At 37.5% G+C, this 18,203-nt stretch overlaps 1 protein-coding gene and 2 pseudogenes across 2 annotated transcripts in view; all 3 read left to right on the plus strand.

Moving 5' to 3' along the window:
- Nucleotides 1-18,203, plus strand: part of LOC148006397 (polyubiquitin-B-like) — a 674,037-nt pseudogene that overhangs the window by 433,201 nt on the left and 222,633 nt on the right.
- The window catches only part of Nid2-ps16 (nidogen 2, pseudogene 15), a 1,080,338-nt pseudogene that overhangs the window by 124,775 nt on the left and 937,360 nt on the right, over nucleotides 1-18,203 (plus strand).
- Nucleotides 1-18,203, plus strand: part of Arhgap20-ps6 (rho GTPase activating protein 20, pseudogene 6) — a 65,568-nt gene that overhangs the window by 27,312 nt on the left and 20,053 nt on the right. The window contains 10 exon segments of the mRNA XM_087655366.1: nucleotides 284-542; nucleotides 3,855-3,959; nucleotides 3,962-3,993; nucleotides 5,359-5,517; nucleotides 5,938-6,055; nucleotides 6,319-6,798; nucleotides 7,477-7,696; nucleotides 10,066-10,179; nucleotides 11,485-11,671; nucleotides 15,024-15,365. Coding sequence (XP_087511492.1) covers nucleotides 284-542; nucleotides 3,855-3,959; nucleotides 3,962-3,993; nucleotides 5,359-5,517; nucleotides 5,938-6,055; nucleotides 6,319-6,798; nucleotides 7,477-7,696; nucleotides 10,066-10,179; nucleotides 11,485-11,671; nucleotides 15,024-15,365 — 2,016 coding nt within the window.

Raw genomic sequence — 18,203 nt, forward strand, 5'->3', positions numbered from 1 at the left:
CCAAAGCTATTTCAGTGTACAGTATGTATCACATACTGACCATCACAATGTAAGAACTGGAAATCATTCTCTTATGTAACATTGCACTGTGATGATCACACTTGAACATCTGATCTCACAATCTTTTAAATTTCTGACAAAAGCCTGCCCCTATTTAGAACAGCTAAATTTTTCTCAGAATTTTGAACAGCATATTTTTAGCCTCCAAGACTAAGAAGTAAAATGTGATTTTGCAACCATGCAAAAGACAGAGACCCTCTGTGTTTGCCCTGTTTTTTCATAGATTTCTCTAGTAGAATTTATGATCGAAAATTCTCCAAAAGTTTTTGGAGAGGCCTTGGCTGCAGTGCGGCATGGAACATCACTATACCATCCTCCTGGAGGAAAGTCCTCATGTTCCCAGAATAATGCAACAAATATTGGAAACATTAAGGAAACCGAACATGGACTCAGCAGCTGCCCCATTGGGAGGACATGCACTCCTGGCTATAATACACTGCCGAACAGTCCAGCTGCTCCTCTTCCCTATGAGGGCCTTATAGGTTGTTCTACTCCCAGAACTTAAAGTTAAATCATTGAGCACTGAAAATATGATTTATAACAAACAGTAATGAAGGATTTACCATGTGAGAGAAAATTTCACCTGTGCATTATAGATATTATCCTATTGTTAGAATTTGCTTCCAAATTTTAGTACCTCTTTCCACTGGTCCTCAGTTTATGCTAGAGGTTAAAAACAGAAATGAGATTAAGAAATTAAGAATATGTAAAGAAATGATACTTACAATGATATATTGATTCTTAACATTTTGTCCATCTTTATTAACTTGCGTATTTCTTATTTACATTTCTTTTTTATTTTATTAAATTGAGTGTTTCTTATTTACAATTCGGATGTTATTCCCTTTCCCGGTTTCCGGGCCAACATCCGCCTAACCCCTCCCACTCCCCTTCTATATGGGTGTCCCTCTCCCCATCCTCACCCCATTGCCCAATTCCCCACAAAAATCATGTTCACTGGGGGTTCAGTCATAGCAGGAACAAGGGCTTCCCCTTCCACTGGTGATCTAACTAGGATACTCATTGCTACCTATGAGGTCAGAGTCCAGGGTCAGTCCATGTATAGTCTTTAGGTAGTGGCTTAGTCCCTGGAAGCTCTGGTTGCTTGGCATTGTTGTCCATATGGGGTCTCTAGCCCCTTCAAGCTCTTCCAGTTCTTTCTCTGATTCCTTCAACGGGGGTTCTATTCTCAGTTCAGTGGTTTGCTGCTGGCATTCGCCTCTGTATTTGCTGTATTCTGGCTGTGTCTCTCAGGAGAGATCTGCATCCGGCTCCTGTCGGCCTGCACTTCTTTGCTTCATCCATCTTGTCTAATTGGGTGGCTGTATATGTATGGGCCACATGTGGGGCAGGCTCTGAATGGGTGTTCCTTCTGTCTCTGCTTTAATCTTTGCCTCTCCATTCCCTGCCAAGGGTATTCTTGTTCCCCTTTTAAAGAAGGAGTGAAGCATTCGCATTTTGGTCATCCATCTTGAGTTTCATGTGTTCTGTGTATCTAGTGTAATTCAAGCATTTGGGCTAATAGCCACTTATCAATGTGTTCATACCTTGTGTGTTTTTCTGTGATTGGGTTACCTCACTCAGGATGTTATTTCCCAGTTCCCCCCATTTGCCTATGAATTTCATAAAGTCATTGTTTTTGATAGCTGAGTAATATTCCATTGTGTAGATGTACCACATTTTCTGTATCCATTCCTCTGTTGAAGGGCGTCTGGGTTCTTTCCAGCTTCTGGCTATTGTAAATAAGGCTGCTATGAACATAGTGGAGCACGTGTATTTGTTGTATGCTGGAGCATCTTTTTTTTTTAATTTAGAGAATACTTTATTAGTTTTTGCAATCAAACCCATGTATATAAGACCCCACATACTTAATACAGTGTGCCACCCCTGTACAAATGGAAAAAACCCAAGTTCAACATTTCTAGACCAATATGGCTGTTAATTTCTGTACAGTGCCAACTCAACACAGCAAATGGGGATACTTTCCTCGAAAGTTGACAGCACAGGTAAAGTTTCAAAAAATTCAAATTATATATCTATATATATATTTATATTTATATAAAAAGACCAACAATAGCAGTGTGCTATGCATCAACAGCAGCAACAGCTCCTCCAGGTTCTGCAGTCATCCGAACAAAACTGTAGAGACATCCAGCACACTCCATTAAAAAAAAAAAGTAAAAAAACAAAACCCGAGACAACAGCACAGTTCTGCTACTCCTGTGGTACCTGGCACCATTTTTTTTTCAAATTAGCTTCTCAATCATCATCTGGAAAGAAAACATTCTGAGCAACATCATCAAAAACAGCTCTGATCAAGCACGGCCACCACCACGTATCATAAAGCAGGCACAAGCCATTTTACATCCACAGAGGTATGATACAGTACTGTCCCACATCCACAACACTAGAGGATACAATTCAAAAGGCACCATTTGAGACTTGATTCCACCTTTCCAGCAGAGGGCCCAAAGGATGGTGCGACACAGCTTTGCAAAGAAACATACTCCAGACAGGATTTCCTTTCACTGGTGGCACACTTCTAAGGATTCATTCTCTCCATGAATGTCAGCTAAAACCGCCATTAAAAAAATGAAATATCCCTAGAACAAAACCGTATGACCACAGGATTCACATGAAGATGACCTAGTGGAGACAAGCTGGACCCCACCCCACCAACAAGCCACCAAATCTGCTATGTTTAAACAGTGAGACCTCCAAGGAAGGAGATGCCAAGCAGTGCTTCAAAGCCTCGGACCACAATCAAACAGAGCATCCTCCTCAACAGAAGCAGAAGCTCATCTGAACATGCTCACGGATGCCGACATCAACATTCAATCATCTCCTCACTCATCCAGGAAGAGGGGGAGACCAATCACCACTGTACCTCATTGTGTTCAACCAAATCACCATGGAGCATCTTTTTGATATATGCCTAAGAGAGGTATAGCTGGGTCCTTAGGTAGTTCAATGTCCAATTTTCTGAGGAACCTCCAGACTGATTTCCAGAATGGTTGTACCAGTCTGCAATCCCACCAACAATGGAGGAGTGTTCCTCTTTCTCCACATCCTCGCCAGCATTTGCTGTCACCTGAGTTTTTGTTCTTGGCCATTCTTACTAGTGTGAGGTGGAATCTCATAGATTTATATAAGGAAGAAAGTAGCAACTCAATAGCAAATTGGATCTTCTCTATGTAACAGCTCTGGCTGTCATGATCAGTGAACCAAACTGAAATCAAATTTACAGAGATCCTCTTGGCTCTGCTTCTTGAGATCTAGAAATAAAGGCATGTGCCGCCATCCTAGTCTCTTAAGAAAATCTATAAATATAGCATAATAAATCCATATGGTTGACATAGACACTACGATCTCAGATTTGAGCTCACAGATCAGTGGAGAAAGCCAAGGAATATAACAAATGTGCAGTTAGGCAAATTGTGTTGTGAAGTACAGATACTGCTGGTACTTTACTGTAGTCCACTGCAGTCAGAAAGTCAAACAATAGGATGAAAAGATTGGTACTCTATGACTGTTTGATTCTAATACCTATAAGCATAGCTTTCAAGGCAAACACAATAACTTACTCTTTATAAAGGAAGAATGGGCCATATAGAACTATATATCGAGTGCCTTATGAAGCAAGATTATTATAAATGTTATAATATTAATTATTTTCTGTGTGTTTGTGATATTGCATAAGGCATACAGGTGGTAAAAGGAAAAGGGCATGTATCCTAGGGCTAAATGAGGACTAAATGAATTCAGTTACAGCAATGATTTCCCTTCTTTCTTAGATTCACAAAAACACAAAGGCAATGTATATACTAACCCAAGAGTAACATCTATTAATCCACGGCAAGCAAAACAGAAATGTTTGTTTGGCAAATCTCTTTCAGGTCTTTAGAAGACAAAAAGTTGCCTACTCCAAAACTTGTGGAGTTTCTACAGCACCTTCATTCTAAGGAATTATTTAATCAAACAGATTAATGTTTAGATAACCTATACATGAAGGTAAGATGATTGTAAAATAGAAATAATTTGCACTGAAGTTTGAGTCATGTAATTGAAAGAAATCAAAAATACAAAATAAAAAGAAATAGTCTTCCCACGATTTACCCTGGTTGCATCAAAGATCCTAACCCACCAGCTTCTTGGAGGAAATGGGTCTAGGGAAGTACACTGCTGATAACCCGACTGTAAAGTCCTCCAGCATCTTTATGACTCCATATTATTCTGGAGTCAATCCCTTAATAGCATTGCCTCTGAGATTACTCAATCTTTTACAATTAATATCTATAGACTTTTACTTTACTTTATCAATGAATTAGATGTACACATTATTTTTTTGCTATATAGTAACATCTTTCATTTTAGTGGACTAGATTTAAATGCTGCCTAATATGGCTTAATCTATTTTAAACTACTTACTAAACTTCTTTGGAAATATATATTTACTGTCCACATCTATTTTAGCACTATAGCTGAACTAGGAATTTATGCTTTGTGTGAACCAATGTATCTTGTCAGACAAACAAGCATTCCTGCCCATTTCTTAGATATTTTAGAGCAGACTTTTCTGGTAACCATGTTTTTAATCATGTAATCAATTGAAAATAGAGAAAATGTGGAATAAATCTGTGTATGGTAGTCATTTTTTACAGAATAAAATTATGGAAGAATAATTGACAAATACTTGGGTTCTTAAATGTGACAGCATCTTTAGACATAGTTAAAAATAAGAAGTCACAGAAAGGGTTGGGGATTTAGCTCAGTGGTAGAGGGCTTGCCTAGCAAGTGCAAGGCCCTGGGTTCAGTTCCCAGATCCAGAAAAAAAGAAAAAAGAAAAAAGAAAAAAAAGAAGTCAGAGAAAAGGAAATTAAAGTCTTAGAAGTAGGTAAATAATATTTATAAAAATAAAAAACTTAGGATGGCCAGGAGAGACAGGAAGTAAAATACTGATTTGATTTCTAGTAGGGAATTATCCCAATATTTACATAGAATGCCATGCTTAAGAAAGATATTCATAGAAGGAAACAGAAAGTAATAAAGGACCATTCACCAAAATGCTTTGGGGAACAGGAGTCCAAATGAAACTATGATGTTACAAATTGGGGAAAAATGGATTAGGGAAGAAAATGTATTTGGAAGCTAAAACAGAAAAAAGTTCAATGACTTCTTTATTACTCTCAGTTATTGCTGTGCACCCAAAACTGTCCTTGCTCAGGGTCATAATAAAAGACATATTTGTGCTTCAGATGTGGATCTCTATTAATACAAACTTATCCTTAACCCACACAGGATATGTTATCCATAATTGCAGAGAAAGGGCAAGAATCAGATCACATATTCGAAATTCTACCTAAAGAATCACATTGATCCCTGAGGGGTAGGCTTGACAGTGAACAACACAGTGACTGGAATGAAGAATACATGCTTATAACAGCATCTGTCTTAAAGGTAAGGAAGGTTTTTACATCACCAACATTAACATCCCTCTAGAGATGCATATGTCCTTTCTGTCCTTGAGATTGCATGACGATGTCTGTTTCCTGGAGCTATGGACACATGACATCTTGATAAGAGGCATAACATTTAAAAGTCTGACAACCTCAAAGACTCATCACAAAGACACAGGTGAAGAGCTTCTGTTGGAAGTTAACATCCTCATATGTCAGATGGGCTTTAGTTTGGCATTAAAAAAGTTCCTACTGATTTCACCTCTGACCATACCATGTGAAGTAATAGTGAAACAAGTTACAATAGTGGTAAAAGTGTGTTTCACAAAAAACATGTTTCAATAACACTTACCAAAAAATGTCCTTCAGAAATAAGAGCTCAAAATGGCTAGTCCACCACTGATCAAGAAACAGTAAACAGGCAAAGGCTGGGCGGGGTGGGAATGGGATTCCTGCATCCGGCCAGGGGGACAGCACAGGAGGCAGCGGCTTCATCAGAGCAGATGTCGCTCGGCTGCAGGCACTGGTGGAATGGATCGGTAACAGAAGACCACTTCCCTTCCTCCTCAGGGCTTCAGCTCCTTCCTGCCCCCCACCAGCAGCCCTAGTGAACACTGCCAGGCCAAGCAAGGCAGCGGGCTGACCCTGTCTTTGATAAAAATAACTATTTTCACCCTTGAGTGGCTTCTTTTTAAACCAAAAAACTTTTTGCTTTTTTTTTGTTTTGTTTTGTTTTGTTTTTTGTTGTTGTTGTTGTTGTTGTTTAAATCACAGTAGAATCAGGATCTCTTTCTTATCAAAGGGTATGAACCAAACCAGGTCACTTCTGTGCCTGCCTTGTGGACGCTCGTGGTGTCACCAGCCCTGCAGGGTCCCTGGCCACTCTTGCTCGTGCCTTCCACACCTTTTGGTGCAGATTGTTCAATGGGGAGCTGCCTCATATTCTCTGACTGGCCAAAAAGGCTCTCGCTGGGATTCCCTGTACCTGCCCTGTGTGTACCACTTTGCTTTTCCAGCTCGGGGTCTGTCAGTGTGAGTCAGGATAACCCAGTTTGGTTGCAGATGGAGGTTATCATGCAGCCTGCCACCAGCCTGGGCAGCGCAGGCCACCCACTCACTGCCAGGGAGCAGCAAGGGCCTCTTCTCAGAGGTGGCCCTGAGGTTGCACAGGACGCTTCTCACACCAGAGTCCTTTTCCACACTGACCTTCCAGGAAAGTCACCTTCCACAGTGACTTCAGTTGCTAGCTTGGGCTGGGATACCCACACCTCTGCCAGGAAAAGCAATGTAGATGCTCTCATGCACAACTTTCACCTGTCCATGTCATCTCAAGGGGCTGCTTAAGGACTCTGACAGAACTGAGCGGAAGGAAGGAAAGCATAACTGTAATTGACCCGACCTGGTGTTTGCCTCTAACCCAGACAACTGCTCCCAGCGGTCTGGGAGGCCTGACTCTTAGGCAACTGGATTTCACTGTCAGATGAGTGGCCCCCAGGGAGGTCCCCTGTGGCTCTGAAGACAGATCCCACACTCTAAAGTGAGCAACAAACCCACAGGAGGGCTCCAGTCTACTCCTAGTTAGTATTTATTTCAGCACCTGTTTTGTGCGATTTTTCATTAGCCTCTACCTATTGCACTGTGGTGACTTGTCCATTATTTGACTTTCGTATGAAAAAAAAAAAAAGCTTTGTTATAGAAATCAGCATACTATTTTTTTAAATCTGGAGAGAAGATGTTATGGAGACTGGAAACGTGGTCAGGTGTCAAATGAAAATGTATAAATGCATTGCTGCACCTGTGAGATGTGCGACACTCATTCTATATTTGCTGGCAATATTGAAGAATTCTTTTTGTTTGTGTAAACTCTAATTTCTATCAAGGTATCATGGGTTTTTAAAATTTCATTACAAATGTCTCAGTGTTGGTTAACTAATTTTTGCCAGGACCATTATTGATTAAGGAAATAAATTCAGCAGCCATTTGAGAAAAAAAAAAAAAGAATTGGTGTTCGATGTTGGATATTGCCCTCCCTACATGGAATTGTTTTCATTCCCAATCAAAAAACTAACCAGCAATTTCACTTTATCTGAATATTCACACTGGTCCCTGAGGGATAAGATAGACACCTAACGATATATTAATTGGAATGAAGAATGGGTGCTTGTTATACCATCTCTCTTTCCTGGAACCATGGACTCATGATCTCTTGATAAGATGCATGGCAGGTAAAAGTCTGACAAAGATTAGAATGTCACAAGATTCATCCCAAAGACAGGTGAACAGCTTCTGTTGGAAGGTAAAAGAATCATATAACAGATCGGCTTTAGTTTGGCATTACATATATTCCTACTGATTCACCTCGGGCTATATATTGTAAAGTAATAGCAGGAAAGTAGTAATAGTGACAAAAGTGTGTTTTACAAAATTCATGTCTTAAATAATACTTACCAAAAATTATCCCTCACAAATAACAGTTCAAAATGGCTAGTCCACCACTGACCCACAATAGGCTGTCAATGTTTGATATTGCCCTCTGCCCAGTAGATAAACAAAATTGTTTTCCTTGTCAATCAAAAAACAATCCAGCATTTTCACTTTTGCCGGATATTGACATTCTAATTCCATGTCAAGTAGTCAAGAATTAACCTAAGCTACATTTAACCAGTCTAGCACTCTTAATTTGTCAGGGATCTGCAGTGACTCTACAGCAAATATCCTTGTTTTATTTCTGTTTGGGCCTTGATCTGAATTCACCTCTCAGAAGACTGTGGACCTATGGCCCAGACATCAAGAGAAAACATAATGTTCTGCGATTAACTATGTTTAGTAACATTGGGCAAAAGTACACAATGATTCCTCCTTGGCTCTTGAGCTTGCCAAGTGTGTCTGGTTAAAATTGCCAGAAACTTAGGACCACATCATGGGGAGAAAGTTAAGATCAGTGACTGAAGATAGCCATGTGCATTCAAAGAAATTTACAGGTATGAGAGCACCTGGGATTCTCCCTATTTTATGACTTGCTACCCTTAGTACAACACGAAAGTTATTTGTGGTATTTTATGAACAAAGACAGTTTCTGTTCTTTAAACAAACTGATGCTTACAACTTAATTTATATTGTTGAATATTTACCAATTTTAAGAAAAAGATATGAAACTGAGATGTTCTCACGTGGAAAACATATAAGAAACTTCATCACTATTCCAGGTGGTCTGTAAGTAGAGGTCTACATGTATATTACAGCTTTACTCTGTGTGTACTCTACACATTCACCAAATTATACAATTAGGATCAGGTAATTTCTGGTGCTGCCATTTTTTGACAGTTGCCTATTTCCAAGAAGAGGACTATGGTCTTTGTTTCTTTGTTTTGTTCATTTATTTTATTAGTTACTATCATCATCATTATTATTATAAACATTATTATTATTATTTTACATTTATTTATTTGTTAATTTTATGTCTCCTTTGCTGACAACCTCCCCCCCCCCCAATCTCTCCTCACAAAGTCTTTTTCCTTCTCTGAGCCAGTTATGGGCCCCTGGTTTATCCTACTACCTTGGCACCTCAACTCTGTTCAGGGTTAGACCATCTTCTCCCCTAAGGCCAGTTGAGGAGGAGTTTCAAGTCAAGAGCTTGCAGATAGCCCTGATCCACATGTTGGGGGACCCACATGGAGACTAAGCTTTACGTTTGCTATAAATGTGCAGTAGGTCATGGTACAGCTTCTGTAGGCTTTTTAGATGGTAATGCAGCCTTTGGTAGCCCCTAGTGGTCCTGAGTAGTTGATTCTGTAGCTCTTCCTATGGAGTTCCTATCTCTTTAGGGTGTGGAATCCTTCCCCCATTTCCTCCTTACAAGTCCCTGATTGATCCATAAAATCCAATGATTGGCTATGGCTCTTCATATCCTATTCCAGTCAGCTGCTGGATGGAGCCTCTCAGAGGGCACTTATGATAGGCTCCTGCCTGGATATTCCATGTAGGAGCTGGTTTCCTTTAGGCAGAGAGAGCTTTGAGCTGGGAAGTGGAGTGGAGATCTATGATTGCAAGGAGTGGTGTAGTCTAGAAGCCAGGAGAGGCAATTTGAACAGACGGTAGGTTTACTTCATTGCTATAGCAACTAGGACTCTGATTCATTGATTCTGGTCTTAGGGAAGAAAAAAAATAAGATCCTGCATATATAGGTTCCACTTTTGAGCCAAGATTCTGGAGCCAGGGCAGTTTGGGAATCTTTTAGGGAAGTACACTCTCAACCAATGATTCTCAGCCTCCCTAATTCTGTAACATTAATATATTTTCTCATGGCTTTGTGACTCTTAACCATTAGTTCATTTTGCTTCTCTTCATAATTCAAAGTTTGCTCCTGATGTGATTATAAAGAAAAATGGATGGAATATCTGATATGGAAAATATATGTGACCCCGTAATGATTATGACCCACAAGTTGAGAATCACTGGTCTAAACTGCTAATTTTAAACAAAAATGTTTTTCAAGTACTTTCTACAATGTATATTGACCATTACTATTTTTGTTTTATATTCAATAAGAAAAGGATTTTATTATTACCATCGATGGAAGCTTACTAACCTTGGATTTTTATGAAAATTGGCTTAGCATCCCAGATGAAGGAACTCTGGCTGGAAAAATTAATGCCATTCAAAGGTAATGATATAGTAAACACTTGGGGAACTGCCCCAATATAGAAGCAATGCTTTTGTAAGGTACATAGGCTTGTGTTTACAGGATTATAAGCTGGAATGATGTTCTATGCCAAGAGGTTTCCTTAGGTCAGACATGTATTGTCACTTTTTAAACATTCCCATTTCTCAAGCTAGCGTGTTGAACCATGTCTGTAATCTTACCTTGGAGCCTTCTCCTTTATAAATGTCATGATTTAGAAGACAGTCTATGTAACATCTCGTGTTCAGGTCAGTTTAGAGAATTGGTTTAGTTTCTGTGTGAGACAAATTAAAAGAAGTAAGTGTGTATAATACCTGTGGGTTACTTGCATCCTAGAATTGTTACCATGGTATTGTGAATATTTCACATGGTCAATATATATCAGTGATTAGAACAGGAATCTCTTACTGAATCCTTCTTTCTCAACTATAACTACCTACAGAAGTCTAGATCAGGTATAGCTTTGACTTTTTTGAATCATTTTTCTGTGTGATACATAGAATGATTTCATACCTAACCAGAACTTTGAGCTCCCATTGCAACCCAGGAGCCCTGCATCTCTGTCTTGCTGTAGCAAAGCTTTTATGATTGCATTTTGTAGGGTCACTAGTGTGCTTTCTGCTCCTTATGTTCTAGAGTGTCACAAGAGTGTTACATGGATTCATACTACATTAGATATTAAATGTGTTTCCACTCCATGATGGATGGAAAGATAGTTTGCTGTTTAATAACACTGGATTTTTTCATACACAGAACACACATGGTCTTCAAAAATCTTCATTCATTCTAATACCAGGACATTGAGTAGAGTCATGAGTGTGATTTTGCTCCTTATGTTCTAGATTGTTATAAGGGTGTGTCATCGATTCATAATACATTAGATATTAAATGTGTCCCCATGGTGGCAAGAAAGATGGCTTGCTGTTTGATAACACTGGATGTTTTCACACACAGAACATACATGGTTTGCAACAATATTCACTCATTCTGTTACCAGGGATCCTGACATGTTCCTCTGGCTTCTGTAGGTAGCAGTCATATATCTAGTACACTGAAATTCCTAAATAATTTGAAAAATGTGTTTTTCCGTGATTCTGTACAGAAAAGTGATTTGCAGAAAATATTTTATGTAATATTCTAGGTATATATTCTTACTTCTTTTGAATTCTGATTATACTATAAGTTGGTCTACAAAACATATACCCTATTTGTTCTTTGTAGTTAGATTTCTAACTTACATTATTTTCAAGATGGTCTAACCTAAAATTCTCCTTTTTCTTTGTTTAGCCTTTTGCAACAGACCCCAGAACCAAACTTTATACTATTAAAACATCTCATATGTGTAGTAGTAATAATAAAAGATTCTTCCATGAATAATTTAGACAGTTACACTTTGTCTCTGCGCATAGCTCCACATGTACTGCGGGGTCAGACTTCGAGAGATTCATTATGTAGGAGTGACGTCTTAAGAAAGGTAAGGGGATCTGAAATTTGCCTTTGGGAAGAAAAGTCTAATTTTTATCATTCAGTAATTGGGAATACTTTACAAAGATGATTTCTCTAACAGGAAACCCTAGGATTGCATTCTTATGGAGTGGAGTAGAATATGTATTGATCTATATCAGGAAGATTTGGGAAGGGAGATTTTTAATGTAGTTTAAAGTAAGTTAATCGTTTCTTTCTACTGTTCTTTCCTTCTTTCTTCTTAGATATTGATTTAGATATTGATGTTTTAGCCAATAATAATCTGTAATCCAAGAAGACTAGAGTGAAATTTTAAAAGATCCGGATTACCTAGGTTTTGTTTGTTTTTTCCATTGTAGCCCTACTTTTGGAGTATAGAACAGTTGTGTTTCACAGTGGTGAGACCATGATATTACTAAATATTCACATCATGTGAATTGCTGGTCATATTAAAGCATATTGCAAATATATATGTATATATATGTATGTGTGTATACATATATGTGTGTGTGTGAGTGTGTGTCTGAGGGTGAGTTTGTGTACATATACATGTAATGTATACTTGTACATGTGCATGTATTTGTATATGTATATGTATATACATATGTAATGATGAATAATTGGTGTATATTATTTTGTATTCTTTCCATTATTTTAGCACTAACATATTTCAGGTAGAGTTTTATGATCCTCAGGTATACTATAGCTGTTAATTTTATTATAAACACACGTACATCAATATCCTTCACTAATTTATTTACTTTATATCCTGATTGCAGTCCCTTCCTCCAAGTCCCATCTTTGCAACCTGTTTTCCCCTCCATTCTTCTTTATCTCAGTAGTGTAGACCTTCCATTGACACCAACCCACTCTCATACATCAATTCACAACAGGAATAAGTGAATCACCTTCCCCTGAAGCCATACAAAGCAGTCCAGATAAAAGAAAGCAATCCAGTTGTAGACTACAGAGTCAGAGCCAGTCTGCATACGAACTGGTAGGGGACCTACCTGAAGATCAAGCTGCATATCTCCTACATATATATAGGGGCCCTAGATCCTGCAGCTGGAGCATATGATGGGGGAGATCCTACAGATTCAAAGCTGAAGGATCACAATGACTAAAGGCTACAGCAAGATACCAGGATATAGAAGGAGAGGCATCTCCAGGAGATTCCAGTATTGAGAGTATAGTAAAACACAGAGAGCTTAAACCAGACTTATTTCATTATACATTTGCAAGAAAATCTGTTTGGACAAGAGGGTATAATGTGTGACCACTTATGGCACAACACATCTCACACACTGTATTTTTAATTTTTTAAATTTTAGTTTGATTTTTTTAAATTAAATTTAAATTTTTATTTAATTTTAATTTTTGAAATTTAGTGAGGGGGGATTGTTTCCAAGGGATATATAGAAGGACTGAAAAATGAAATGAGAGTTACTTGGTAGTATGATTAGAAATTTCAGAGAATTAATAAAGGACACATATTTTGAAAAGGAAAAAAATAAAGAAAATATAAATATGACGGAAAGCAAGGTACATGTTAACTAGTAGCTCCCAGGTATTAGGTCCACAGGAAAGAAGATATCATGATGTTACTCACAATGGAGGATGATAGCCCAAGGGATAGCTCGAATAAGATTCTTGCTCAGGACTGGACTTGGCTTGAACTAGAAACGTAGCTTTTTTAGTTAATTTCTAATTACCAAGGTACTGGAAACCTAAAATCCAAGACTATATCAAACTGCATGTTTAGTCCAAATGAAACAATAAAATGTATTTTTACTCTTAATAACTATTAAAGATTCTTCCTTTATGGACAGTTCTTTTCAAATATATTCTTTTGTATGGTCAGGTATGAAAACAAAGAAGCAAAACTATCCTGTACAATCTGCATGTAAAATAAGACTATCTTGTGCAGGACTGCTCAAAAATAAACGTAGGTGCATGCTGAGAAGAAACATATGTGATGAATAGAGTTTGCTTAACCTAAGTCATCATCTCAGGAGAAAAGTAACTTGCCAGTGTTGTTCAATTTTGGAAGTGTCATAATTTTCTACAAATGCTGTGACAAAACACTGATGAAAAGCAACTAATGGAAGACAGGTTACACTCCACAATATACTTGCAGTTACCAGTTAAATACTGAGAAATGTCAGAGCCAAAAATAAAACAGGCAGGCAAGAAGTGAGGCAGAAGCCTAGTAGGAGCACTGCCTCCTGCCTTGTATCTCATATCTTTCTTTTTCTGACCAATAACTCAAGGGTGGCACCATCCTGGAGATCTGGGCCCTACAAATTCCAAGGTTAATCAGGACAATATCCCTTAGGCTTCACTATACAATAGGTCCATCTGATGGAGGCATTTTCTCAATTAAGACTCCCTCTTCTCACCAACTTCTCTCAGTCACATTTCTATTGCCTTAATAAAACATCAGGATTTAAAAGACCAAGCAAAGAGTGCACATGGGGGAACCATGGCTCCAGCTGGATATGTAGCAGAGGATTGTCTTATTTGGCATCACTAGGAGGGGAGCCGCTTAGTCCTGAGGGGCTTGATGGCCTAGGGTAGGGAAATGCTAGGTTGTTGAGGCAGGAGTGTGTGGTCAAGTGAGAGAAAACTGCAATAGAGGCAGGGGAGGAGATATAGGATTTGTGGAAGGGATCTGTGAAGGGGGATAACGTTTGAAATGTAAATGAATGGAATAAACAATAAAAAATAAAACAACATGACCAGGGAAACGTATTGAAGTAGGTGGTTATTTGGGACCTACAAATGCTGAGCGAGTATAGCACTTTGGTATCATGACAGAGGAGCACGACTACAGAAAAGAAGAAAAAACAAACAGGAAGCTGAGACCTGATGGTTCTTATTTTGGGAAGCAAAAATGTAGCAGAGAAAGTACATTGAAAATGGGCACCTACCTTTTGTAATTACAAATTCTAAGCCATGGCACTCTTTACCAGGCAGACCAAGGCACCAGAAAGTTGTGAACGAGAGGGTATTGCGATGCCTGGAACTAGAGAGGCATCCCATTCCAAACATCACAATAAACAGCTACCCCCACCCACACACAAAAAATTAACACACAACAGTCATTAATTTGGTACACTCACAGTTTTTTGTAGCATATCAGTTCTGAAATGTTGCTTTGGTTAAGTAGTTCTGTTCTTTGCAATATGCATGAAATTTTAACAAGTTGTGTAAAGATGCAAAAGACTTAGAGTCTCCATTTCAGAGACTTCATTTCATGGGTTCTTATCTGTAATTTTCCTCCTGGTATTTCTTTTCATTTTTAAAGTTATTTTGTAAACTATGTGAAATGACAATCTTGTTTTTGCCTTGTGGTGTTACAGAAGTCTCTTATACAAATCATGATTGACAACTATGATCAAATATTTGGAAATGATGATATATTTAGTAAACACATTGACAAAAGGTCTGAAGACTTAAAGACATACAAAGAATCAATAAATAATTCTGGAAAATCTCCTATTATGACAAAAGCCATAGCTGGACACAACTGGAAAACCAATGATATTGATGAAAAATTTAATATTTCATATGCTGCACTGCAGGAAGAAGGTCCTACAGGTAAGACAAGATTTATTTATTCATCAAATGAATGGAATCATTTGATCAAATCATTTCATGATGTCATAAATTTGTGTATATCAGAGAAGCTTTGGGACACAAAATGATTATTAGAGTATGGGAAACGTTTTAAAACATCATATATATGTATATATATTTATATACACACACACATATATATACTCATATACTGAAATACATCTGGATACATTCAGGTATGTATAACACATTCTTTATTTAGAGAATCCACCAATATTGTTTGCTATATTTTCCCCCCTTTCTTCCCATGGTCCTTAAGTTAGAGAATTCCTTGCATATGAAATTATTATGTTTGATAAGATCATTTAGAAACAATGACTTGATTTAAAAATTGATTAAACATTCTGCAAGATTAAGCCCTGCACCACTGTCAACATGCTTTGGTTTCGTAGCACAAAAATACTAATGTTTGTTTAATTCTTTTTTCCGGAGCTGGGGACCGAACCCAGGGCCTTGCGTTTGCTAGGCAAGCGCTCTACCACTGAGCTAAATCCCCAACCCATGTTTGTTTAATTTACTATGAGAAATAATATTTGTCAAAATCTTATCATTGATAAAAATATTTGCCCAGGATTCACTACAAAACTATGAGAGGTATGATAAAGAGGTTAAACTCACCTGATTATCAGGTGGTAGCACACAAATTCAAATACATTTTAACTGAGCTAATTCTTTCTATAGAGTTAAAAAATATACCCAAATATTACCCTTATTGTAAGTGATGTGAATCTATCATCTGAGAATATTTGTCTGATGATGACATTTTATGTTTCATTTAGCAGGACAAAACAGAGCAGCTACCACATATAAGTGGTATTGGATGAATTAAGAAGGTCTAAGGGCATCGTATTTTAATGTTCCCTTCTACCTCCCATTTAGTCATATTAGAAGAATTATTCCAAGATCCTATGTTAGTTTTATATTTCACCGTATTAGTTACAAATAATTTTCACTCATTGTACTTATTTTATGCTGCATATTTCATATTGTTTGCTATTATAACAAATGTTATTACATTGGGTTATTGCTTACACTCCAATGTGCCTTGTTCATGGTCCTACACAGTCTTTGGAAAAATTTTCAGTCTCTGCCTCTACAGCCCAGTTATATTACTAGTTTTCCCACCTCAGTTACCAATGTGTGGCCAGAAGCTAATGACACTGAATAATCCCTCAGAATTCTGCATAGAATCACATGCCATAGAAAGTTATAAATAAAATTCCATTAACAATCAAAATTAATCATCACACATGATGAACTTAGAGGTGTATCATGGTTTTAAAATATAAAAAATGACCTGAAAAGATAATCCAGTGTCTAAAGCAATTGAGATTTAGACTTTGTAACATGAATTCGGGTCATCAAAACATACATTAAAAAGCAAACAAAACTAGGCATTGCAGCACAATCATCTCTAAACGAGATGTTTCTACCTGAATAATGATGGCAGTCAGAGACAGTAACAGAAGCTTATTGGACAGGTATTTCTGACATATTGTTCAGTAATGATCAAAAGAGGCCTCCCCCCAAAAAAAGAGACAGAGAGAAAGACAAATACTAGAGGCTCCTCATATGTTAATAAGCCCAAAGCTCTAATTAATCTCTAAATATATATCACCAGTGATGTGATCTGCACGTGCTTTACACACACACACACACACACACACACACACACGCATGCATTACGTACACTGAGAAATGCACAGAAGCATACAGCATATGTGTTATATCTCTCTTCATCACCTGAGGCCTCAACATGAAATATTCTTTATTCATGGTTTGTCTATCTCAAAAGTGTCTGTAATACAAATTTGAGAAATGGAAATCTTAGAGAAAACCTCCAGTAAAGAAATTGGTAATTTCCATATTTACTCTTCTTGGTCTTTCTTGAACTCCCATTACTATAAGTTTACAATGTTTTCATTTACTACTAGTATTTTAAATTTTTATCAAAAATTGAATTATAGCACTGTAGCCTGACTTTTCTCCCTTAAGTCCATCACAGTCACTGCACTTTCATACTCATTTAAATATTGCTTTGTACATGTTTATATATATATATATGTTTATATCTTTACAAATATGAATATTACTTGAGATAATTCTGTTCTGTTTGTGAATATGGTTTCCATGATATACAGTGTGTATTAGATAATCCATATGCAGGTCATTTCTGGAAAAATTAATATTCTGTCAGTCATAATTAGCTGCCTATAACTTTTGACAAGTGAAATTTTGACCATTGCCTTAACACTGCATTGACGTTGCTATTATTGTGATTTTGCACCTATTTTTATGAGAGGCAATTTCAAAACAGACTTTCAAGTATGCTGGGTCTTACAGTATTTGTAAGCACTTTTCTACAATGGTCCCTCAGCTACAGAGCATTTAGCTCTAATGTACATGTATTCACTGGTGCTGGATTTTTCATAATGCAATTATCTCTTCATTGTGTCGAAGTTTTTGTTTTCTGTAATGGTTTCCATTTTCTATACAAAGAGGCTTCTTCAATGTAGGATGATGGCCCCACTTCTTGGTACATATCAGACTAATATGTAAATGCTTTTAAAAACGTCGCTAATTTATTAAATTAATGTCATCAATTTTAAAGTTTATGACCAAACTATCTTCATAAATCGGACTAGATTTCTAGCTCCAGCCATGATTTCAATCCTGGTGAGAGAAATTCTACCAATTGTTAAAGTATTTCCTGTGGCTTTCCCCCAAAATATGATTTTGTCATGTAGCACTTGGATTTCTCTCAAGGTTGGTGGCTTGAGTGCCAGTTGCCAAATAAATCTTACAAGGAATCTCAGCAATCTACCTGGATATGTCTTAGAAGCCTCTAGGTTTAAGTCAAAGTTAAGGTAGATAAAACAGTAGGCAAGTTGACACGTTAGGGA

The sequence above is a fragment of the Rattus norvegicus genome, chromosome 3, assembly GCF_021556685.1.
Source record: "Rattus norvegicus strain SHRSP/BbbUtx chromosome 3, alternate assembly SHRSP_T2T, whole genome shotgun sequence".
Taxonomy (NCBI): domain Eukaryota; kingdom Metazoa; phylum Chordata; class Mammalia; order Rodentia; family Muridae; genus Rattus; species Rattus norvegicus.